Here is a 26,434-nt window from a genome sequence, read left to right as displayed (position 1 = left end):
TTAGAAAGTCCTGAACAAACATGCTTGGAATTTTTAAACGCTTTTGGTTTAATAAGTACAAACTTAGATATAACTGGGTGGCTTCACAATGGAATAATTCCGCAAACGCTTTTCTCAAAATTTTCCTTGTATATTCCCCACATTCTGACCTGTACTGATTTCTCATGAGTTGTGAAATTACAGCCCCAAAAATTCTGCTGACAATGTCATAGCAATAAATACAGTATAACCATGCATTGCATAGCTCTTTGTATTTCCTCTTCACAGGGATAAAGATCAGTTAGATTTTAACTTTTTTAGTGTATAAAATTGTAAGTTAAGCTGAAATATGTTATGAACACTGAAGCAATTTTTTCAGCTAATTTTATCTTAGTATGTTTACAAGCACTTACAAGACAAACTCCTACATACAATGTATTTATCAATATGGAAATCTGTTACAATTATAGTACAATCAGAAAAAAAAAAGAATTAAGACTAAGCAGAAAAATTCAAGGTGCAACATTTTCCTCTATCCTCTTCAATTTAACAGTTTCAAGTAGGTAAAAAGAAAACCTAAATTATATTCAAGCGCTTTCCAGTCCAGAGCACTAAGCTATTAGTAGACTTAAAATTAATCTTTATACATCAATCACATTGCGTTTAGGACTCTCCTCATTTGTATTTTGGGCTTCCTCCCTCCTTTTACCAATCTTTGGTATAAAACATGAAGAATCAAGTCAGTTGTTTTTAAACTAACATGTTTTAATACTAAAAACATGTTAATTAAAAGTTAGTATTTTTAATTGTTAACTCAGTGTACAAGTGGCTAATTCATACACAAGGATGCTTGATGTTTGAAGAAGTAACATTTGTGATATACTTGATAAAAGCACTAATGCTGTGTGAGTAACACCATGAATCTCCAGATCCTATTAAATCTATCACGTGTCTAAGCCTCAGCACAGCATCATGCACTTCTGCCACATCAGAAGCCAAATCCTGAGCGTTGAAGCACACTATACATTCTTTGGGAATTCAGTGCAATACAGAAGCCTGCTGCCAGAGCTAACATGAGTACGTAGGAGTTACCTAGAATTTACTGTGGAAATAGCATTAATGTACCAACATTGACTCTACCATCAACATTAATAAGCACTGCAATGTTGTCAAACAGAGCGCTGAGAAGTCTTATGCATTTGAGCTAAATACATAACCATAAAGGTGCTTAATATAGAACCAGGCATGATAGAAGAGTCTAAGTGTAAAATCTGATCAGCAACTTCAAGTCTCAGAACATTTCAGTAAGCAAAATACTTGATAAAGTATTTTAAATTAATTCTAAAAGTCGGCAGTAAAGAATCGCACTTGACGCGTACATAGACTGTAAACCCAGATCAGTAGAAAAAGACTTGTTTCTCATTTCTACAGGAAAGCAAGATCACCACCTCCTTTTTCTTACTGAAGGGCTTTCAAAGAACAGAAATACAGGAAGACCCACATGATAGTTTTTACAGTACTTAAACACAGCCATTTGTAAACTAACCTAGACATTAACCAAGAGAAATTTCTCAATTCACTTCCACACAGGCTTGTATACACATTTATGTCTCAATAATCAAAGCATAAGAATCTGAAATTGTAAATCTCAACACACAAACAAGGCTGATTCATAAAATGCATTCCAGTACTGAAATAGTTGTATCTGGCACATTAACTTGCAAATAGAACCAAAAGTTATTTTAGAATATAGAAACCAAGAGTCCACAGCTTCGACTTCTCAGCACTGACAAAAACTATCAAAAATTTTAGAAGAGACAAAGAATAAAATCTGAGTGGTAAAACAAAGTTGCTGGAGAAAGAAATTAACAAAGCCAATGGAAACTATTTTAGTAGCAACTATTTTGGTAGGATCATACATTTCTTTATGCTTGGGTTCCTCCCCCCCCCCCCCCCCCCCCCCGCTGTGTAACTTGGCTGGTGCTGGCTAGTGCTTTTTGTTTGCTTTTAAAATCCACCTAAGATAATTTTAGAAGCCTAGACCACTTTACTTGGGTAGCACAATAGGTCCTTGTTCTCATCCCCTGTTCTGATGACAGTAACAAAACATCTGAGGCCAAATTTATATCTTTTCTCCTTTTTCTCTGCTAACAGTTTTTGCTTTAAAGCACTGAAGTTAAATTATCTTAATCTTCATACCATAGACTTCATACTCATTTCCTCAAAAGCTGACCTCCACAGTGTTTGCTGTTTTGCTGGTTGTCTCTACAGCTACTGCTACAAGTATCAGGGGAAAAAAAAAAATCTTTTCTATGAATAGCTACATTAATGTTGAATTGCTTTGAGCAGTTAATACAAACAATGACATGAAGTCTACAAATATAGTCCTCCACCCCCCAAAACCTTGTTTTTAATGGCAATCTTCCTGTTTGCAACCATCCATTGATCCCTTTTATCCTTAAGCAGTATTCCATTTTGTTATCATCATTAAGCTACTTCCATCACTGGTCATCTTGAAACAGGTTATCGCAGAATTTTAAATCTGAGACAGTGAATGCTCGATGACAACTCACACATTCAGTGTGTCCCACTGTGTTTATAGTATTCATACCCAAAAACACATTTACCTGCTCTATCAGCTTTCAGCGTGTCCCAGACATTGCAGTTGAAGTCATCATAACCAGCTAAGAGGAGACGTCCGCTCTTGGAAAATGCTACAGAGGTGATGCCACAAATGATGTTATCGTGTGAATAAACCATAAGTTCCTGATCAGCCCGAAGATCAAAAAGCCTGCATGTAGCATCATCTGAGCCTGTGGCAAATGCATTGCCATTTGGGAAGAACTTTAAGGAAGGAGGAAAAGAGACACATGATTTCAGACTTGATTTCTCTGTCTCATTGACTACACCATTTTGTACAGAGCAAGTAAAAAAAAAAAAATAAAGCAGCAAAGAAGAGCATACACCTCCCCAGCACTGGATTTTTCCTCTTATTCTTTTTTTTCTCCACACTGGTTTCATCTGTTTAAGCAACATCATCGTATTCCCACCCCTACCTCCAAATGACTAACACCAGAGCTGACCTTAACTCATCATCTCCAATTTTATATCGATCATTTATGTGCTTTTAACAAAGCGTGATGTAGACCCAGTGATAAAATAGGAGAGGCCATTCTGCACGTTTAGCTTTTAAAGAAGAACTTTCATCATTTTTAACAATTTTAGGGTAAACCAGATGTTGAGCTTAAATAATGATTTCCATTAGCCAAAGTCCATCAGTTTTAGTTCCCTTTTAAACCGCTACACTTAAATGTATCAGAACCATGAAATATAATTTATCCAAATGCATAAAGTGCAGTCACTACTATTGGCAATTAAGAGCATGTGAAGAACAGTCAGTTTTCACTTACCTCAAGTGATCTCAAGTTGTACAAGTTTCAGGTACATTCCCCAGCTATAAAAATTATCAATTAAAAAACCATGCCATAATACTACATCATACAGTACATGCTTAAGAGCTGCGACCAGTGAAATGTAAAAATATGAATTTAAATCCCATGTTCTCTGCTCAAGTCGATACCTACACAGATGGCATTGATGTCCGACTCGTGGCCAGTGAAGGTTTGCCGACACATTCCTTCTCTAACATCCCACAGTTTGGCAGAGGCATCACAGGCACCAGAAACAAAACACCGGGCATCAGGAGCAAGAGACAAACTCATGACATCTCCAGTGTGCCCAGTAAATGTAGTTGTCTGCTGACCAGTTTCTATGTCCCAGAGAGCACTTGAAAGAATTAAGAAGGCAGAAATTAACACACTGGTGCTCCAAGGTGAAGACAGCAGTTTCTTGTCTAAACCTGTTAATTTATTATCATTGCTAAAAAGCAAAACTCCTTAAAGTATCAATAAAAAAAATAAACCAAGAGTAGAAAAAACAAGTGAAATGATTTAAAGCAGCAATGGCAAGGCTACAGCAAAAGCTGAGTCAGCATTTCTCATTTTTAAAGACCCACTGAGGATGTGCAACCTTGAGTTATGTCTGTGGTCTTCAAGCTTTTCCAAGACAGCAAAATCACTAGTACTGTGATAATCAAAGAGTATAAAAGGATGAAAGAACACTATTATGTCCCTAACAAGGTCTACACATTGAAGGAAGATTCAGGCTTTTTAATTTCTGTAATTTCTAACTAAACCAGAGCCATCAGGGGCAGATTTGCACAAGGCACATAAGAGATGACTTGAAACCTCACTTTGAAGTTTGGCTGAAGTGTCATGGACAAACTGCTAACCAGAGAACTGTAGAGCTACTACAGTAACTCCTGAAGCAGCCGAATTCTCTTAAGGGCGTAATTTTAACAAACCTTGTAACAAAACAAAACACCAACCCATATTTAGAAACATTTTTGTATTAAACCCCATATGTATTCAATAGCTGCTCAGGATCAGTGAACTAATAGATGGGCATTCAAAAAGACTGACACTATGTAGGAGAAGTGCTTATTAGACAACCTTTGCTATAAGAACTGCTGCTTGCAAGAGCTGTAATGCTTTTAAGAATTAGATGTAATAGACAAAATCTATGAAAAAAAGATTGAGGTCTTTTTTTGTTCAGAAGCTAGTATTTATTGAGTTACACACCTACATTCTCCTAAAAAAAAACCCATCTACTGTCACTGTAGAATATTTTCTAGGAGCTCTCATGAATAGCAACATAAACTGATTTCTGTATTAGAAAAATCCAAATACAACTTTTTAAGTAATAAATACTGAAAACACTAAGCAAGTTTGAGAAAAGTCATTAGCCTAATACATTTCTGAAAGCCAAATAGTTCTAGGAAAAAAAAAAAAAAAATCCCCATACCATCTTAACAGAGAGAATTAGGTCAGGCTCTTCAGAACACGGGCATAACTAAACAGCCAAAGCTAAAAACTTGAAAGTCAAAGTTTTCCATTACTAGTTAAAAATGTGATGTATAAACAATAATTAATCACATTTACTCTTTTGGATGACTATCAGGTTTACAGAGAAAAAGGCTTCCTTCCATAGTAGACCTGTGAAAAGTTATTACTAACTATCATGTCAAAGTTTTATTCTTACCAAGTAGTGTCGCCAGAGCTGGTGACAATTTGATTATCATCCAAGAAGCGACAGCACGACAAGTATCCTGAAAACAAAACAAGTTGGTGAATAAGATCAGTGATTACTCTTCACATTGCACACTGGCTTGCTTATATGTTGCTGCCTCCTCTCCTGAAGATGCAGCCAAGAACTACTATGTAAGCCTAAAACACAACACCGACAAGTTTGAGATATAGGACCCTCCAATGTTTTGGATCAATGTAGTTTGCCTCTTTACAGACCAGGCCCAACCGCTACACTAGCACAGTGGTACACTGTGGACACAGTGGTATCACAGCAAGCCCACCTAAATAGTTTTCCCTGTGTCCTGAAGTGTGGGCAGGCAGTCCGGGGAGAAGGGAAGAGTACCTTCTTCAGAAATCATTTTACTGGTCCCATCGCAACCACTACCTGAGGGTCAAATCAACACTACGTTCGCATACCCTTAACTGCACCCAAAGGGTATACAATTCCTCTAAATTACCTAAATCATGCTTTGTAAGAAAAACAGCTGAAAAAGAATTAAATAGCATTAAGTGTACTTTAATTCACATTTAACTTTTTCTGTATAAAAAAATCATTACAAATTATTACTGTGTAACTATTTCTGAGTAACCTTATCTTCCTTCTATGGACAGTCTTTATACTATTTTCTTTTCTCTGTATAGAGGCTCGACAGGCAGAGAACCAGCAGGACACAGAGCCCACCTGACAATTTCTTTAAAGAACTGCTAGAGGTTTTCTCTGTAGCCATCTACCTTTGTCTTACATTTTTTGTGGAAACAAAGAGACCATAAAGGTGACGTGTAGCTTTACAAGACACCAGAGTAGCTAATAAATAGTGTTTTAATTTTCAGCGGAGCTCATAAAACCACCCACCCAGCTTTCCTCTGAAAAACTTCCAATCCCATTCACGAAGAAATAAAAATACAATCTGTCCATTATCAGAATACACAAAAGCAGTTCACATTTTCTAGGTTATTACTGCTTGTAAGCTGCTCATCTCCATTAACTGTACATTCTTTAGGAAGCGAGAATATCTTTAGCCACTGAATTTGCTTTTAAAGGTACTTTGTGACACTGAGTCTCTTGATTTGTTCAGAAAGAAACATTTTCAACTCAGCCACCACACTTAAAACACCAGCTTTTAAGTACTATGAGGGGCTTTCTTGCTTCAAAAACTCTTAACAATACTTCTTACCTAACAAGATGAATTTTGCTTCCCCTGTCACTATGATAACTCTGCAGCTACAGTTTACATCCTAATTTGCCAGGTAATGCCTACAAGTCTACCTGTCTCTCCTCAACAATCACAAGACAGTTCACCCTAGAAACAGAAACCGAAGGCAAAAATTGAGCTACTGTATTTTGGGGAGAAGGGAGAAAAGGAGAAACAAGAGGAAACAATGAGAACTCAAACCTCTGCAACTAAACAGAAGATCCATCAGAAAGCAGTTGTCTCACTTGTGAAAAGTTAAAACCCATTGCCATTACACTTCTTGTGCTCAAAGAGTATAATCCTTTGAAAAAAAGTTTTAAAAAGGAAGGAGAAAAAGCTATTTAACAACAGGTAGTATGCGGCTAAGGTCCTGCCAGAAAAAAAGGTGCACAATGAAGTATATATTTTTATTTAGGAAATTATATTTAAAAGGTTCAAAGAAAACCTTCACGTTGTGATTATAACTTAAGATTATTCTGAAGAGGCACTCACCTGTGTGACCAGCTAGTTCACGGCTGACACGTACATTCCCTTCACGAGTTTTCAAGTTATAAATGGAACAGATGTTATCAAGACCACCACAAGCCACATAATTTCCAGAAGGAGCATATGCACAAGTCATGACCCAAGATGAACGCAGGGGAATGGCATGCACCTGAAACAGACAGATTAACGTATTTCATCTGCAAAACAACAGATTCAATAGTTATCATCAGGAAGGTTTTCATCTGTCTTATGACATACATCATCCTTTTGTCAAAAGGACAAGAAAACAGTGAAAAGTCTTTGGTTTTTTGAATATAAAACTATTTCGAGGGTAACTTTTGTATATTACAGCTTGTCAGACCAAGTAATGACATAATGAAAACCTCAGATTTGCCTTTTCTGAATCCAGTTTCATTAGCAATTTTAGTAAAAACTAAATTATTTAATTTCAGTACTCTGACGACTATGCGTTTACTATAGGTTCAGGAAAATATTGACTTCCAAGCACAGCCAGTAAAACTGCCAATTCCAGGCCTAGACATTATGCTATGAATGAATAAGAAATCATTACTTCCACTGCCATTTAAATCCTTCTTTGGAAACCCACTACAGGCAATCAAGCTTCATGTTTAAATAACTACCCCATGTTTCCTCATCATTCTGTGCTCAAAGAACTCCACTTAAAAAATTACAGAAGCTAAACCTTTTCTCGTTAACTCATTGCATTCATCCTTCAAATTTGTTCTCAAAACCTTTAAGAAAGGGATCATATCCTTATACATATTGAGACCTCATGCAATATTAACAATCTTCCTGCATTTCTTAAGATTACTGTCTCTTCCTCTGCTGTTACAATAATCTGCAATCCTGCAGCAGCAGCAGTTGAAAAACCAATCCCTTTCGCTAAAAGCACAATCAGCTCATTCTTGGAAGTCTTCTACCAGGGATCTAATCAGAATATTCATCTTGAGCCATTTTATTTTATCATTAGGAAAAGACGATATTTATGGCACCTGTGTTACTTCCAATGTGTGCTGCAACTGCCAAAAGAACATCAGCAGACTGTCACTCAAGTATTTTTGAATTAGCTGCTTCTGGGTGCTACCTAGTCAAATTTAAAACTGTTTCAACACCAAGCTGTTTGCTACCCCCAATTCCAGAGGGTTTGTGGTTTGGTTTGGGAGGGTTTTACTTCTTTTGGGGCAGGGGGGTGGTGCGGTTTTTTTGTTTGGTTTTAACTCAATTGTTTTTTCACTGAATCAATACTGCCAAGAGGTATGGGAGGAAGAGGAAGTTTCTGCAGCTGAAGAGTTCCATTTCTGATTCTAGTAAATGTTTTACCAGTCTAGCAACAACCTCCAATTCCACTCCCCCCCAGATAAGAAAGCTGCTCTCTGCCTCCTGATGATGCCATGGATTAATTAGCATTATTCTAAGAATTGAAAATACTGAGATGAAAATCATGTTATACAATGATTATTTTACCATCTTATCTTTCAGCTGTTACAGTAATTTAGATCAGATTTGCCTGCAGGCTGGGTTCACAGGAGGAAGGCAAAAATAGGGAGGGGTTATTTTTATTTTGCAAACATTATTATTACTCTTTAGTAAAGTTATGAATTCCTTAGTTTCACAGCTGGGATTCAACACTAATCCCAGCTTTAAAGTTGTTGCTGCAGTGGTTTCTGCTTCTCTCTCTACGGATACACTGCTGTATTCTTCAAATGCACACTTCATTGTTTTGGAGAACTCAAAATTTTGTCTTAGGACTATGCAAGTAATGCAGCCAAATTCATGACAGGTAACATCTCCTTCCTTTGTCTTTACAGTTTAATTACACAGCAATATACCAGTTAGTCTTACCTTGTTTGTAGTATAGCTGTCCCAAATTATAAGTTTACCATCCTGGGAGGCACTAACTAGAAGCCTAGAGAGGAAACAGGGATAAAGATAATCATCGGAGGAAGACAAGAAGGAACACCTTTATGATGGCATCTATCTCCACCATCAAGGCCAAGGTACTTGAAACCGTTCAAGTATGGTGCGGCATTACCCAATTCAGTTATTAGCACTATAAAAATTATTTTGCAAGCACTCAATTACAATGCTAAATATTATGGAAATGTATGATGGAACACCTACATGTTAACACCTTCTGACTTGAGAAAAATCATGTAACTAACATCTCAATTGAGGGAGAAAACTTGCATGGAATCAGTGCTTATGTGTTCTATAATGTGTTCCTATTCTTAAAATAGGAAAAAAGAGATGTTAAGCATTTCTGAATGCTCTTGGTTATCCAAGTTCTCTTGGAATTAACAGTTCCTAGTGGTAGGAACAGGAAAACAACAGTCCTGCACAGTCAACTTTACAAAGAGAGATGCCAGGAGATCTGATTTGGATCACCAGCACCCACCTGGAATCAGTCCCCCAGTGCATTGCATAAATTTTAGCCAGGTGTCCCCGGAGTGTTCTTCTAGTGCGCATTTGAATTCTCCCCACTGGGTCAATATTGGCTGTGATCTGAAATAGCAATGATTTTCTCACTTCACAGTTCCAAAAGTAACATATCATACACAAATGCATTTAAAGAAGCATTCCAGTGCAGACCCAAGTCCCACATTTTGAATATTGACTGAGTTTTTAAAAACTGCCTAATCTAAAGCTACATCATTTTATGTAGTACATCTTTATCAAATTAAGAAAGCAGCCCCTCTATTGCATTTATAAAGACACTCAGAAATTACCTTGTTTAGGTCTTATCTTCTTCGACTTTTAGGATTTCAAACCTTTGATCTGGGTTTTCTACTCCTGTTTACATTTCTAGAAAACCCCCCACTGTATCTCGACAAGATATCCTACAGAGTACAGAATTCCCATTCCCCAAGTTAATGTTGGCTGAAGCCAAGCCAATAGGATCAAAATGTGTCAGTACAGCAAGATGCAAAGGTATTAGCTCAGGTTCAGCAGCAGTTCAGACAGGAGTGCAGCATTGTATGGAAATTACTAAGCAGGTTAATCTCAGCAGGTATTATGGTTCAGACTATAATGGTAACAAGACTGTACTACTACCATCTCTGTAGCAGAACACTTCTTAAAGAAACTACTGCTCAAGCTGGACAAACATGAACAATATACTTACCTCTAGAAGGAACCACCTAAAAGCAAAATTAAAAAAATGGATAAAGGATAATTCATATTAAACTCTTAAATGCTTACCTGAGCCAGGGTGGCATCCGCACATGCTTTCCTAGCATCCTGCAACAGGAAAAGAAACAGAGAAATCAGAAGTTCTCTACATTTCCTTATCTGTTTTGTAAAGTTGTTCCAGCACCCTCAAAACAAGGCTCAGAAAGCATTTCTGCTTGCCATCCAAAGAGGACCCCCCCTAACTGCATCATGAACATAATATGCTGCCTGCTGTTAAAACACATAGAGCATACTGAGTGTTTAATTTCCAAATGCTCTTCTTTTGAGAAAAAGGTAACAATTTTCACCATGAAGACAGTCAAGCAATGGAACTGCATGTCCAGACAGGCTGTGCAGTCTCCATCCTTGGACGTTTTTGAGACTTAACTGGACATATCTCATTTCTGACACCTTATTTTAAGCAGGAGGTCACTCAACATCGGTTGTGGTCTGGCTCAGAAACATTTCAGTAAACATTCATTTTGATCTAATCCATTTTGTGCATTATTTCTGTAACTATTCTTTTCTAAGCAATATTAAAAGATCAAAAAGCGATTTCCTAAAGCAGTCACATGTGCTTGCCATAAAAATCCACGTTAACTTTTGACGTTGTGAAAACATGTAACTTAACGCATCATTTCTGTCCATCTCTGTTCTCAAGCCACACAAATGACCATTCATCTGTACTGTGGCTTCGAGGTCCACAGATACAATACATACTCTGATTTGGTTTTTCAGTTGCTCAGCCTCCTGGCGTAACTGGTCAAGCTCACTCATTTTCCTGTGCTAAAGGTGTGCCTCACTGCCACCTCTGAAACAACCAGAAATCTGAAAGACAGACAAGTGGTGATAATGAGAATTAGTATAAGTCAGAGCTTGAAATTACTAAGTCCTTTCAACCATCTCAAACGGCTCTTGGGAACAAAAGGCAGATCGATTTATAAGTACTAGAATACAGGTGAAAAAATTTCTCTGAAATCTCTTCAGAATAAGGTGTTACTACACTTGAATGTGCTTTGTTTTTTGCCAGCACGGTAAATAAGATATAATTTGGACTTATTCCTTCCCTCCAGGGCTCCCATTTGCATTTTTTTCCGTTAGTGTTTTTCTGATTCAGTTTCATATAAACTCAAATTTCCCTAGAGTGAACCAGCAGATAACACTAATGTTAGACATGAAATTCAGAACTTTTCTGTAAGTCTTAAGAATAGAGCAAGGAATTCTCCTATCAAAGAACAAGCCCCTTAAGTATTTACAGACTGACAAAATCACTTGCAAAATGCTGTAAGAAGAACCATTATGAATGGTTTCTGTAACACAGCGGTTGAGAGAAATGTTGTTCTGAGATCTGGATAAAAGGATCACTCACAAATGTCATTCAGGATTTTGCATGTTAATTGCTAAAATGTCTCCTTGAGACTTACAGAATGGATTCCAATAGTAATGTGTTGTCAGAATAAAACTAGTATTTTTTTGAATGTTCAGGGGAGGAGTTTGAGAAACTCCTGCCAACAGACATTTTCCTCCTCTAAGACTCTTATTTTCCTAGCATCGATAAGGCCCAAATTACTAACACTTATCCCTCGGTCTGCTGTACTCTGTAGCCAGCAAGATAGAGGCTCAATAGAACACACCTACCACTGAACACCCTCCACTACTGCCTGTAGAGTTCCTCAACTATTGGACTGTTTTCCAATATAATCGGCATACAGATTTCACTAAGCATACAACTTACCTTTGAAAGTCACTGTTCCAGAAAGATGTTGTTGCCATTTTCACTAGCACTGCATGCTTAAAACTCAGCTGCTCTTAAACTTTGTTTTAAAATCTGTGCAGCTTGATATATAACATGCTGATGAAGTTTATCTCTTACTGCAGATCCAGATAATTGGTTCCATTTTCAAATGCTACACAGAGCACCTGGAGTTTATAAGCAAACACTGGTAGTGTGTGCTTAGAACATTTTATTAGCCAGAATTGACCCTTTACTATTAAAGCAAATGCTTTGCCAGCAGCTTTACATATTACTCTGTTAAGATTTAATCAGCTTATTTATCTTTGCACGCATGCATGTTTTTGTTAGGCTTTTTTTTTCCTAAAGCCTTTCTCAAGGAGAAAGAGGAGGATAACTTCCACATTTTTATCCACTCACAGTAACAAGAAGCATATTGTGAAGGCAAATTAAAGCAATAGAGCAAGCACTGCTGCCTAAAGAAAAGAAATTTCAAAAGACTTAGTAAGACTTTAACATTCCCTAAATATTGCTATCCCACATAACCAGACTACTCAGGTCTCCATAGTAGCTAATATTGCAAACTAAAGATCTCAAGGAACAAATGTCAGATCTTGCCATATCATCATTTATAAATTTATACTCTTCTCTGAAACCTACAATATTTTAGAAAAGGAATTTTAGTTAGCTCCTGGCTCAAACCCTCCATCCACACAGCTTCAAAGCCCTTTCACTTCATTGTAAAATTAGGTCTCTTCTCTCTTCTGGTGTCAGGGTCATCTTTAAGCCCCTTTAAGATTGCTTGTTCAGCTTTGTCCAAATCCAGTCAAGACAAAACCCATCAAGAGTGTTTTATTACCCTATAACCACTTTCTTTTCTTTTGAATGCTCTTCTGTTTCTCAAGATGTGTTGTTCACTCTACATCTAAGACAAAACAGACTGGTTTTAACTGTTTTTAACTGCAGTTTTTAACATGCAGTCACCACTGCCTAGAGCTCCTGTGTAAATCACACGCATGGTGAAATAATATGTGCTAGTCTTGTCATGAATTAAGAAACTCTGAAGACTTATTATGAATAAACTGCAATTTTTCAGATCTTTCAGCTTTTAGATAATCATTCTGCTTCTGCCATTCTTCAAGTTAATATATAAGCCCATTTCCCACTAAGCAAATACCAACCTCTCCAGGCAGAGTACAAAGAATTCAGAGATGGTATCATTCCTATTTCAGGGAAAGAAATCATGATCCAAAACTTAAGCGTTCTGCTCAAGGTCACAGCAACGCAATGACTGGATTAGGATCAAGATTTAGGACACCAGAATTCCAGCTGCAGAGATACAGGTAACTACACTGAAGATTTGCATGCAGCTTTATTTAAAAATATAATAGGATGAATAATCTAATGTCAAAGCAGACATGTTCTCCTGTAATACTGCTTAAAATAGTGCCAATTTATTTCTGTCAGAATTTGTGCTATGCAACAGAATTCTCTCATATTTAAATGAAACAATAATTCTTTATATGGAACAGAAGAGGCCTAAAGAGATGAACACTAATCCTAGGGGAAATAGTTATATTGAGTAAGTCCACTTCACAGAAACCAGACCTTGTAGTTTCATTCTGGATTATTTGCACACACAGAGTTCAAAACAAATCATACAAGCTTATTTCATGCTTGGGCCTTTTTGCTTAATACAGCATGCACTGAAGGGTACTATTGCAAACGACCCAGCCCTACCTAGCGTGCAACTAAGCTCCTAAAATGCTCTATTTGTGAACTCCACATCAAGACAGTCACTCCCTAATGCTTTAAGGAAAGCTTTCTTTTAATGAGTAACTTCAAAACTGTTTATCAACACTATAGAAACTTTTACACGTACATGCAAGATACCATCTCCATTATCACAAGCAGTAAGGAGTTTAAGGAACTTAACTACTGTTGTTACAAGCAGCACCTATGGATCTTGACCTTCAGTCACTTGCTAGGCAGGACTCATGTTTCAATATTCAGTGCATGACAGTTAGTAGCTGAATGCATACACCCCTTGATGTCTTCCCCATCTGCAACACCATAGATCCACATAAGTTCACATCTTGAAGTTAGGTACTTCTAGAGTTACAAGTTAGGCCCTATGCATTCCAAGCAACTCCAAACTGTGTTTCTGACAGCATCCAATGGAATTTTTAAAGCCACATTTCCATGTTCCCTTTGTAGTCTTTGTTTTTAAAACATCAACAGGAAGTTTCCATTCCTGCCAACATGACTGAACTCACTAGCACTCAGGAAACAAAAATCCTAATGAAGCCAAGGGCATTAAAATATAGGAGTTCTTTGAAGCAGACAAAAATTTATGGGACAACCAGCCAACCAGCTTGGCTATTCCTCTATCTCTTTTACACTAAGTCTTAGGCGGTTAAATTTATGTCAGAAATATGAAATCCGTGAGGAAATAAAGGGTTCCATCCTCTTGTGTATTGATTACTGTAAATCAGTAGAGTTTACTAGTGTCTAGCATCAAAAAACAAAAACAAACAAAAAACTTTAAAAGGGCAAGAACAACAGGTAAGGTCAAGAAAATGTATGGGAAAACAAAATACTTTTATCTATTCTCACTCTCAGTACATGAGAAATTTTTATACAGATTTATTCTTAGAAATTACAAGCAGAGACTGTTCAATATATGATCTATGCCCATTGCAAACTAGCGCAATTGAGTATCATGAAATAACACATTTTTGTTTCTTGGCATGTTTAAAGGCATTTAACCCCATTTTAAAAGAAGGTTTCTAGAAGAAACTGTAAGCTTGATAGGGATGATACTTCTACTGCTGGGGTTTTGAAAGATGTTACTAAACTTCTAAATCAAACAAACCTCATGGACTATTCAAGTTCCACATTCCTTTTATCCAAATTATCACCATAGCTGTGAAGAAATAGGTAGCAGCCAAACTCATACTTACCTCACTTTCTTTTCAGTAAGTTACTGTGTTCTTGAAGGCAGGCTTCTCAAGAATAACACATTCACTTTGCTGAACCCACTCAAGACCTTTCCAGAGGCTGAAGTGCTTAAGTGTCTCTGCTCTAAGCCTAATTCCTCCTAATCTTGTTGACAAGTATACCTCGTAGATAATTCTCTTCTTGCCAGAGGCAACAAGATGCATACTTGCAAGGTAGTTCACTGTTCTTCACTACACCACATGACCCAAGTCTCTAATCTCTTCTTAGAAGTTACCCATAGAAGAGTCCCTTTGTTCCTCTGTTTCCCACATAGGAGAAATCAAGAATTGACTTCACCTTTCAATATAAGATCAAACTTCACAATTCAGCTATTTCAAAAGGATTTATCAGGTCACTCATCTCAAATTAACAACTTCTGGGTTTGTTTTTCTCTAAGCTACATGACCTACATTCCTATGTATGAGGAAAGTTATCTATGTCCAGGCGCTCAATTATGTTGAACAATCTTTGCACTGATTAGAAAGCCATATGAAATCTAAATAACTCCCACAGGCTTCCTGCAAATGAAGATAGACATAAGGTCCCAGTATAATAATTCACTTTAAAGGTAAAGCTCACTATGCAGAACACAGTGATAATTCAAAGGCTAAGGAAGAATTCACTCATTTCATTGTTAGAACTCTAATGTCCTTTCCAGAGCTCAAGCTGTTTATCCAATTAAGTCCAGTTACTGAAACCAAGGTATCATTAATACTATCACATTTAGATGCAGACTGATGCTTGCCTACATTATAAGAGAAGTGGAAAGAGTTGAATACAACTCATCTAAATATATATTCTTGTGTTAAATGCGATTCCTCTTTACAACTGCCTGGTAACAGCAATGAGGCAATGGTCACTGAACACTGTTATTTAATTTTCTCACGCCATTATTAAAAAAAAAAAAAAAAGGAAGAAAAAAAAAGAGACTTCTCAATAGCCCATCCTATAATCTCTACAGATCAAAAGAAGAGAACACAGATTTGAAGTCACAGCTATCATTAAGTCAAGTATTTAGAACTTCTATCCCTTGATGGCCAAACTTTCTTTTCTACAAAATATTTTTAGTATACACTACTACTACCAAACCCTAAACTAATCCCACCAAGCCGTTGCTGATGCGGTCTGGTAACACAGAGGGTTTAAAGATATATTGTTAGAGCATTAGCCATGTACAGTAATTTCCTAAGAAGGTTAGCCAAATCACCTTTCTCCCAAATTAACAGGTTGACTGATACTTGTTCCCTCAACATCTTCTCTGCCAATATACATCACCCCAGTACATACAAAACAGCCAGAGAAAAAGCAAAGCACACCATTTGCAAGAACAGAGCCAAAATTTTACAGCCTTCCTAATGAGTTCGTGTTACATCTACCAGACAGTCTCATAGCAGGTCATCTGATTAAATGAAATTGTGTTAATCTATTAGGTACCATAAATCCTATTAGCAACATGCACAGCAGCTTGTACATTTTCACAATGACAAAGGAATTACACACGATCCACTGTTAGTTCCAATGTTTTGATATCATATTGGCTTTGAAAAGCTGAGGGGGTTTTGTTATTTATTTGGAAGTATATATTGAGTCCTATTTGACTTTTATTCAATAGAAAATACAGTAAGAAAGATCAGAATTGCTTGTGGAACAAATTTGAGGTGTTCTCTATCCCATTTACATGGTCCACAAGAGAAGACCAAAAAAATTCAGGGGTGCCTTCTGATCCTGAAGTACGCACATATTCAGATAGGGTAACCACCAAAAAAAAAAAAAAAGTAGAGGATTTTAGAAGTTAAAAATCGTAGAAAAGGTATTCAGGAACATGACACAAATGTAAAGAATCACACAAGCTTCTGTGATACAGCTTTATTTGAAAGGGAAAAAAAAACCCCAACCAAAGCACAACCCTTTAGAATATGCACTGAATATAGCTCAAAGACACTGGCTTAATACCCAGCACTGGTTAAAACAAAAGGTTAAATAAAAAAATAGGACAGAAAAATACTAAAAATACTATAATGCCACTGAGGAAAAGCAATGGTTTGTGTACACTGGGAACACTGTGTTCAGTTTCTGCTCCTCCAAAAAAAAACGAACACTGGAGGTATCTAGGGTTGACCAAAGTAACTAATTGGAGAGCACCTCAGAAGACAGGTTTAGAGAAAGAGACAGGGGCTCACTTGCTGTTTGCTTTTTGAAAAACAGGTAAACATCTAGTAATGGGAAGCAACCAATATAACTGAGCAAATATTTCCTACACAACATATGACTAACTAGTGATGTTCCTAATAGACTTACGGGGCTTCACAAGAGGCAGAAACATTTGAAGTTATACTCTGGAAGGTAATGAAGGTTTCATTGTTCCAAAAATATTAGTAATAATTATGATGGCGAAGAATATGAACTTTGAATCTCTTAGGTTCTGTTTAAATAATACTGACACATTAAAAAGAACATTCTGGCAAGAGCCACTTTGCTCAAAAGAAATTTGGCCTTCTTTTGTCAAACATGGCAGATAAGTAATTTTTCATTCATGAGAGAATGACCATTGTCATCATTTTATTTATTACAATTCCCTGCCCCACTGAGATGAAACAGTTTCATCTATGGTCTCCCTCTGCTTTGCCAGTTCCCTTTCTGAATGAAGGCAGGCACCAACATCTATTATTTAGCAGGTTTCCTGCCCGTTTTAAAATCCTTCCTGTTGATAGAAGAATACACATGCTAAAGTAGAAAACAGGTACTTTAGGCTTGCACAGATTAACAGCTAAAAACCTTAAGTTAGCCACTTAAAAAATAGCATGAGTTTCTCAAGCACTAGAAAAAAGAAGTTACCTTATTTCTTTACTTACATTTTCTCTCACTACAGTAGAAAGCCAACTTCTGCTGTCAAACATGTAAATTCTGGGGGGGGAAGGGGGGTGTGGGGAAGAAGAGAGAAACAAAACCAGAATTTGTACAATTGTCAAGAAATAACATCAATTTCTTAACAAGTCTAGCAGAAATTAAAATGCTATCAAAGCACAGGCTATTTTTTGTTAGCTAACAAACAGCCAGTTTGTCTTCATGAAAGAAATGGGCATTGCTTTAATAATAGCAACAGAACCAAAAGACTCACTCATGTCACTTTGAACATTCTTTTCCAAGAAAACTCTTGCAATCCTCAGATCATTAGGTCTCCTCCCCTAATGATACAGAAGTCCATACTATTAGAGAGCTTAGGATTGTAGCAAAACATTGTCTCACTCATACAAGCCTAATTTTCACTGCACTACAAAGTGCCCCCTCTCCCCAGTCTGCATTTTCAAAGCATTGAAATTATTTCTGCTCAATACTGTTCCTGAGGTATGCTAGCTTTCTAAGCACAGTGAAATACCAAGGTACCTATTTTATCAAAAGAAGTTACATAAACCTCCTACTAAACAGCTCAAGCGAGAGCACAACACTTTTCTAGAAGAGTTATGACTTCTAATCACTAAAGATGTTAACAAGTGAAATATTAACACATTAAAAAACTCACACACTTGCAGTCTGGAAGACTGTAATGATTTAACATACAAATTGGCTTTGTAGCAAGGTGGAAGAATTTCTTGTAAGAAATTTTGAAGCAATTTTTTTCCTCTGGCAGCACAAAGTCATAATTACAGTTCACCCCAAGATTCAAAACATCAACAACCGCTTTTACATTCAAAACATCTGCAATCTGTCTGTACCACACAGCAAGACAAGGGCTATGGGTGATGTCAATGGACACCGAGTGTACATCTTCAAAGCCACTGCATTGGGACACTAGAGGATTATTCCAAGCACAAAACAAGAATGTACTGAAGCAAAATGATCTTAAATCAGAAAGCCAGTCTACAACCTCATGTACTTTAAACTGAAATGCTTACAGATAATGCATCTTTCTGATTTTACAGCTCACTACTAGCTGGAAAATTTACAAACCACTCCAGTGTCTGGTATGGAGGTTAAACTACTCAGGATATGGATCATCCTCATCCAAGCTCGTTTATAGATGAACAGTTTAATACTGTGATTATGGAATCATCACAGTGTAAGCAGTTTTGTTGGCTACTGCCAGAAAAACCACACTTCTAGCCATAAAACAGTAACTCACTTAGAGGCCAAACTCCAGCCCCCAAAGACACAAGCGCATGACATGACCATTTGAAGTTCTGAAAAAAGATCAACTCTATTTAACTTTCAGAAGTCTTGACAGGAAAAATTTGCCCACGCTGCAGAGATATGAAAACTGATGAAATTCTGAAAGTATTACCTGAAATGTAAACAAGTAAAATTATGCTGGAACACTAACAGCACACAGAATACACAATAGCAAAGGCCAAAACACACACCATTATTGTCCTGTGCTGTACCCTCATTAATGCAGGAGAGGTGTTGCAGATTTCACACGCCTTCTGCAAAAAACAAAAACAAAAACAAAACAAAAAAAACCTGCTTTAACCAGCCTGGAAGAAGAGTAAGGAAGCCTAACAGCAACCTGCTCCACAAAGTTTAGTTTAGTTTTTAAAACCAGGTTAAATTTCCAGTTGGGCTTGCTGAAAGCATCCTGTGATGCCTGCAGAGTGCAATCCTAGCAACTGAGGTATTTTCAATTAAAGATGGAGCTCTTTTAAAGGAACAAAAGTAGACAAGTGACTGAAGAAAAAAAGATCTGCATTGTCACAAGCTTCCATTTTTAGCTAAAATGGAGCCTGGTAAAAGCAACATGAAAATTACAGGCCAAGTCATTCACCATACCACAATACTGGTTCAGCAAAGAAAGAGTTCTTGTAACAAGCTTTATACACCATCTTAATCAGCCCTTACAGCCCTGCTTGGCTGAGAACTTGAGGTTCTCAACATCAAGAGCTGGGGTTTCTAAAACTGGAGAGAACAAAAAGTACCACAGAATACTTTAAGTTTGGTTCAAGTGGTTAAACCATTATGCCAAAGCACCTTGGAGGTTAGCCAGCCCTACATATAGCTGGTGTACCCAGTGTCCCCACCTTCCCACAGCTTTCTGCTCCAAGCAAAGCATCATCAAATCTGGGTAAAGCTTCCCTACTACAGCACCAACTGCTGACAGCCTAGTATTCCTTCTTCCTTCAAGATTTCCTTCAACTTTCCTTGAAGTAGTTACACTGAGGTTACAACCCAGCCTAAAAACTTAACTTCGAAATCCGCCAGAAAACAAGCCTTCACATGAAGGCTCTTCTGGAGAGTTTCATGAGGTTAAGGAAAGCAGGAAAGAAAAGAAAGGAAGGGACTTTGAAGAGTAGGGAAAGCATTGAGAAGTATTTTACTGTAACATCATAGCAAATCTGAACAACTCTCCAAAATTAAGCAACTTCATAAATACATTCACTGTAGCCCTCTCCAAAGTCATTAGCTGTGTAAACACATTTTTCTTCTTGACCTATAGATTCAATGACAGACTTAGATGCCAAATATTCTGCATGTTAATTCCACCCGCACACCTTCTTAAGGCTGCTTTACACATACATTGACTAGAGGCTAGGCCAATATTTGAACCGCAGCAAAAGCATTCTAGCTTCTTAAAATATGCCATCAGTTCATACATAACCTGATATGAGGCCAGGCATGGCTCATCAGATAAGACACCTGCCCAGCAAAGGTTTGGCTCAGACCTTGGGACAAGGTTTGGCCAGGCTTCATAAGCAGCTGTGTCTGTCCTCCTCCAAGCACTAATTCTAGTTCAGACTTTTCTTGTTGAGCACAGATCTGTATTCCAGAAAGCCTAGTCTTTGCTGTCACCTCCTGCAAGAGCAGCTTTGAAGGACAGCCAATGGAAGGATAAAATAGTAATTACAAATTCATAAATCTAAATACGCTCAAGTGAATGGATAAAACCCCTTCTCTTCTATTTGATGTTTTCTTTCTGGGAATCACCTGCTGAGTCTATAATTTCCAAGCACATAAGCTTTGAACAACAAGCAATACTTTACTAACAGGTTTGCAAAACAGATTATCCTAGTAGGGACAATGCTACATTGTCAAACTCCTTCAAAAACTTACTGCAAACACTTCTGCAGTCAAAGGCTAGCGTGGCTGGACTGTTTCTGTGGGAGGTATTGGCTGCTTCTTGCATTGAAGAACTGCCAAGTTTCCATCTGAAGCAGTCACTGAGCTCAAGAGACATTTTTCCATATATTAGTGCAAATGAAGTACACACAAAACAAGCGACTATCAGGTCGATAAGTGTTAATGGTCATTATGCAACACTTACATTAGCTGGTTAAGGAGCTAACAAATTTCCATTTTCAATGTAGCATGCAAGTAATAATTACACAAGCTAAAAATACCTGCAACCAAGCAAGCCAACTTCACAAATGCTTCATTATTACATACAGCTCGATTCTTGAATTACAGGTCCCATTTTAACTAGGCACCTTCCTACAAGGGTCACTGATGTTAATACTTACAAGATTTTCTGCATAAAAAGAACCCTGCAGAATACCTGGCAATGCAAGTTTCTAAAATATACATAAATAAATAACAAAAAATAATGCTTGTTGTATTTGCTCTGTCCAAAGACAAGTTCTTCTGGTAAGTTAAAACCTTCACCTGTTTCTAAGCACAAGATTATGAGCAAAAGATATTTAATCTCCATTCATGACTTAACAGTATAAAGTTACAGCCCTATTAGGAGCTATCATCTTTAACATTGCAAGTGACATGTCCTTCCCCTATCCCATCCCCTATTCCTAGTAGTAGAAATCTGGAAATGCTTTCCTCCTGAAGAAATTTGTGCACTTTTTCTACTATACTTGATATATCTAAAAGACTGCATTAGAAAAAAAGTTTCTCACAGCTGCATAGAACACAGGAAAATTGATGGCTAAAGAATAAAGATCAGTTCTAGGGTGCCTCCAAAGTTCTGGCTGCATTTCTTCATCCAGGCAGAACAGATCTGCACAAAACATCTTCTGGTCAGTCAACATGGTCTTCCATCAAACTGCCTTCATCTAAGTATTGAGGACAGAAGTTTCAGCTTCAGAAAAAAGAAAATGAAAATAAAAAAATTCAAGCTTTTATTTCAGAAAATTCAGGGGAGAAGCCAGATACTAACATATCTAGAAACCTTCCAAGACCTTGCAAAGCCCAAATTCAATAAGAGAGTTTCACATCCAAAGTGCCAACTTGGAATTACTGTCTCAGAGAAACACTGCATTTCTGTCTCCTCCAAAAGCATTACAGAATAAGAATAATTCACAAAAAAAGTCAACTGCTATGTGCATATTCCTCAATATGCCAGAGGTTATTGTCACATAGTAAAGCAACCCAACTTTTACTGAACATCACCAAACTCTAGCTATTAATACACAGCTTTTGCTGGCATGCCTAAGACTTGAGGACTCATCCCTCCCATGTTTAAAAAAGTATTTGAAAATAAACCTTTTGGACAGTTTGCCACTTTCTCTAAATACAATACTAATAAGTAGACAACAATGCTTAAGATGATGGCAGGGACACATGCCTGCAATAAACAGCTCTGGAGTAAAGTGGCCCCTTTCCCTCTGCCACTAACAGTGAGCAAATTCAAGCTGTTTTCATGGAAGACAGCATCCCTATGTTGCCAAAATACTCATATTTCCTGATGCTAATCCCATGACCTACATTTGGGGGGGGGGGGGGGGAAGGAAAAAAACCACATACTGATGCAGTATTTAAGCTTAAAAATCTGGACTGTAACAGGTCACTTCATTAAACCTTTCTAAATGCATTTGCAAGCTACGTGTATTATTTAAAAATAATCTTAATTCTAGGAACAGCAGAGAACTTATGTACAAAATAAAAGAAATGATTATTACAAGTTTAACCGATGCCTAAAGCCAAATGCTAAAAATATCACTTTTTAAAAAAGAAGGGTCTTGGGAGATCTCAGAAGTAGTGGAAGAATATTAATAACTGTTGCTACCTTAGTGACCAAAGTCAAAATATTTTCTACCTACATCTTTTCTGCCTTGTTCTTAAAGAAATTCACATTTAAGATCATTCTAACACTTCCTGATAAGTGGCAGGCATAGGAAGCTAACTTATTTTAAGGACAAAAATTAATGATATTTAGTGTAAGTTTTCAAACCAGTAAGTCAGGAAAACTTAGAACCTAGTTGTGCATAAATTTCTAGCTACATTTATCAGAAAAAGAAATTACTGATCATCGTCACTTAACAAAGTATCCCCTTACCCAAAACCAAGCAGTTTTGTTGTCACATACTACTAGATATCTCCCTTCAGACCGGAAAACAAAACCCAGGCAGCACTGGAAGTGCATATATCACTATTAATTATCGAGCACAGAAATGACTAAGCATTTATTACTAGATGCTTCTATCTGCAGAGCCTTATGGTAACTGAAGAGTTGTTTCTCACTTCAACTGTCATCTTTCATTGCTTCCTTCAACTCTTTTATCATGCTCTCCAGTTTTTACTGGCATTTTCACTTCATTTGTAAACTCTCCAGAATTTCTGTTTAACTGAACAGGGCAGACCACATGCACAAGAGGGATATCGCAGTCCTACTTCAATAATAATGTCACTGACACACCATATTTTTCACTATTTAGTATTAATATTATTGCCATGAACAGAGAAGCAGCTACAAAGGTAAGACTATGTAACCAAATATTGCTGGATGCAAACACCTTCTCAGTAACACACAATTAACTATTCAGGAGCTGAAGAAACAAAATGCTAGGTCTTACAAGCTAAAAGAAACCCAAACCACTTTGCACTTTAACTGCAAGAGACAAATCGAAAAGGTTTTAGTTACTTTCTCTAGGAAATACATTTTTTTGCATAAGCCCTTTAGCATCGAGAATGCTTAAGGCCTTTACTTAAGTGGAAAAAAAGCCACACACAGCAGGAGCTATCTAGAAAGCTGCTAATAGTGAGAACAGATTCATAGTTTGGGTTTAGAAGTGTTAAGGAAACAAAATAGGGAAAAAAAAAAAAAATCCCCAAAAAAACAAACCAAGAGTAAAATTATAGCAGAAATCAGTCAGATATAGGAAGGTTGCCTAGTGTGAAGCATTATCAGCAAGGTGTTTGCAGAGAGGTTGAACAAAATAATGGGAAAATAATATAAAAACAACCCAGAAACAAAACAAATTCATTATTCTTCTCCAGGGGACCTAAAGCAGTGGTGACACAGTACCAGGACATTATCTTACCAGAAAATGCATAATCTCTCATCTAAATAAGCTGAATCTCTGGGTAGCAGGCTTAGGGCAGTTCAGGATGCAAGCTACACACAGTGCATTGCCTCCTAGAAGCTAGAAGTGGAAGCACGCTGTTGTAGAAGCAGTTTATACACCATCCCAGTGTGACAATTAGTGACAGAATTGTAAAATAGCAAATGAAGACACATTACACACCTAAATATGTGTGTATTTGCGTTTTTTTTGTTTTTTGGGTTTTTGTTTTTAGTAAAAGTCAGTATTAGAAACACACTCAGGTAGCAAAACAAGTTTGTAATCCACAATTTAAGAACATGCAATCCCATTACGAAAAATAATTCTTGCCAATTCTCATGAAGTTGCCAAAAGATTGTTTATTTAAAAGTCACTTTCGGACATACCAGTTTTCCAGTAGCTCTTCAGGTCATTTTCTGTGATTTGAATATGTTCAAGAAGTCCTCCTAAAGATTGATGTGTTTCTCTACCACATGATGATGTTCTGCTCACGCTCTACCCAAATATTTCACAGTAGGTGCTGAGGAGAGCACAGCTTGGCTGGATCATGTTTTCACAAGCAAATGAATAGCTGTATGCAAAACCTGGCACAGAGAGAGGTGATCACACCACCTCCTGTTACCAAAATCCCAGAGATTACAACAAAATCCACCAGATGGATCAACTGCCACTATCTGGGGATTAAAGCGTAAGAGAAGAACAAGTATTTTCCAAAAGCCTGAATGGTATTTCTCTCAGCCCTGCTTGCCAACACATCTGTATTGGCATGATTTTTTCAACCTTGTTAAAAATAATGTATTGCTTCAGATATTACCATTACAGTGACATCAGTAGGTACATTAAGATCTTCACGACAATATTTATTATATTAGAGGAGGAAATGGGTTATATGATCACTTATTTACAATATAAAAAAACAGAAACAAAAATAGCAAAATTAGACATGAAAAATACTAGTAGAAATCAGTAAGATTGTGTGCATGCATAAGCACAGAAAATTAATAGAAATTCCTATTATTTTATTTTGTATTTCCATAAATTTCCGCTCAACTATTTTATCAACAGAAGCTGAATCATCCATTTCATGCTACATATGCCAGCCAGTAAAGAGTCAACTGAGTCAAAGGGGAATCAGCTGCTTCCTACTTACACCCTTTAAAAAAAAATAGAGCTTTCAGAATGCTACATTTAACAATACTTTTTACATCCTTAAAAGTCAAGTAATTTAAAATTAGAAGAAGTAGCCAAGCAAGTCAACATACCTTTACTCGAGCCAAGGGAGACAGTTACTGATATAACTTATCACATATACAATGTGGTCTTTTCTGGACAACTTTGGTTCTGAAAAAGCATCCCCCTCATCCATGCATGTAGGCACAGATTTCAAATGAGATCCTCAGATACTGACGTGTCTCACTGCACTAAGACCCTCAAAACACTGATGAAAAACATGTTATGTTTCCAGAGCAGCAAGATAATTTATATTCTATCAAATCTAAACTGTGCTTTACCATGCAGATCAAGAGTCCAATAGAAGCAACAAAGGTGCCCCATTTTAAGGACAGGCTGGACAAGACTCGATTGATAACTACCTCCTGACTATAACCACTATCACATCCTGCTGCAACAAAAATACAGCAGTTAAGACATTTGAACAACAAACCATCTGCTCTTTGCTACACAGACTATGCAAAACAGCCTAGGAGATCATCTACAAGAAAAGTTTTAATTCTTTACAACAGTGTTGAAGATTTTAGCCAAGCTTCAGCTAATTATTTCATTGAAATAAGAATTTAAGTGTCCAAACAGCATGCTGATCTCCAGTAAGAGATTAACAAAGATTCACAGTTAAAAAGAAATTAAGCTACACCATGAAATAACTGCTTTCCAGCAGCAGTCTGAAGATAAAAAGTATTTCAGTGGACCTTAAAAATCAACAAAATGTATTACATGCATATAGCAGAAAAAAGAATACTCAGAAGAGATTAAAATAAGGCATAACTTGTCTAATCTTTTTACTCCAAACAGACCAAGCAATACTTTGTTCTCTAGCCCTGCAATCAACATAACCCATCTTTAATCAATGTGCAAGCAGTTCCATTATTTTTGATAGCAATGATTTATACCTCCGGTAGCTCATTAATTTCTCCCAGCAATTGCTCTATTTTGATGTGTACCTTTGATACAAAATAAGGCACAGAAGAATAGGAACAAGTAAAGCAAGGTTGCCAGACTGAAAAGTAGAGTAACATAGGAGACCTTGAAGCCATTAGACTGAGAAGGAGTGTTTGGGAACAGACAATGCAACAATACTTAATGCTGATACAAAAGCACAGCCCAGGGACAGCATCACAACAAGAAAGCAAATACTTGCTTTCACCCTTGGATGTTCTTCTTTCCAAAGTACTGCATTAACTCTCTTAAAATGTCTGGCATTAGTCTACTTAAAGACTAAGTAATACAACTAATACAACTAATGCAGTTGTA

General features: G+C 37.0%; 1 protein-coding gene across 12 annotated transcripts in view; it reads right to left on the bottom strand.

The window, feature by feature from the left end:
• Positions 1-26,434, bottom strand: part of GNB1 (G protein subunit beta 1) — a 39,505-nt gene that overhangs the window by 2,329 nt on the left and 10,742 nt on the right. For 7 of the 12 annotated variants that reach the window (XM_030508225.2, XM_030508216.2, XM_030508226.2 and 4 more), the window contains 8 exons: positions 10,715-10,822; positions 10,025-10,063; positions 9,222-9,328; positions 8,669-8,732; positions 6,812-6,974; positions 5,080-5,146; positions 3,564-3,765; positions 2,607-2,823 (listed from right to left, as the gene is read on the bottom strand). In XM_030508225.2, coding sequence (XP_030364085.1) covers positions 2,607-2,823; positions 3,564-3,765; positions 5,080-5,146; positions 6,812-6,974; positions 8,669-8,732; positions 9,222-9,328; positions 10,025-10,063; positions 10,715-10,771 — 916 coding nt within the window. In that variant the 5' untranslated portion in view covers positions 10,772-10,822. Of the gene's footprint in view, positions 1-2,606; positions 2,824-3,563; positions 3,766-5,079; positions 5,147-6,811; positions 6,975-8,668; positions 8,733-9,221; positions 9,329-10,024; positions 10,064-10,714; positions 10,823-17,578; positions 17,631-19,084; positions 19,148-20,768; positions 20,961-26,434 lie in introns of those variants that run through there. The other 5 variants (XM_032920335.1, XM_030508222.1, XM_032920334.1 and 2 more) reach the window with 3 other exon arrangements.

This window comes from Strigops habroptila, chromosome 16 (assembly GCF_004027225.2).
Source record: "Strigops habroptila isolate Jane chromosome 16, bStrHab1.2.pri, whole genome shotgun sequence".
NCBI classification, from domain to species: domain Eukaryota; kingdom Metazoa; phylum Chordata; class Aves; order Psittaciformes; family Psittacidae; genus Strigops; species Strigops habroptila.
The sequence above is the reverse complement of the archived record's forward strand: the minus strand, read 5'-3'. Positions and strand labels throughout refer to the sequence as shown.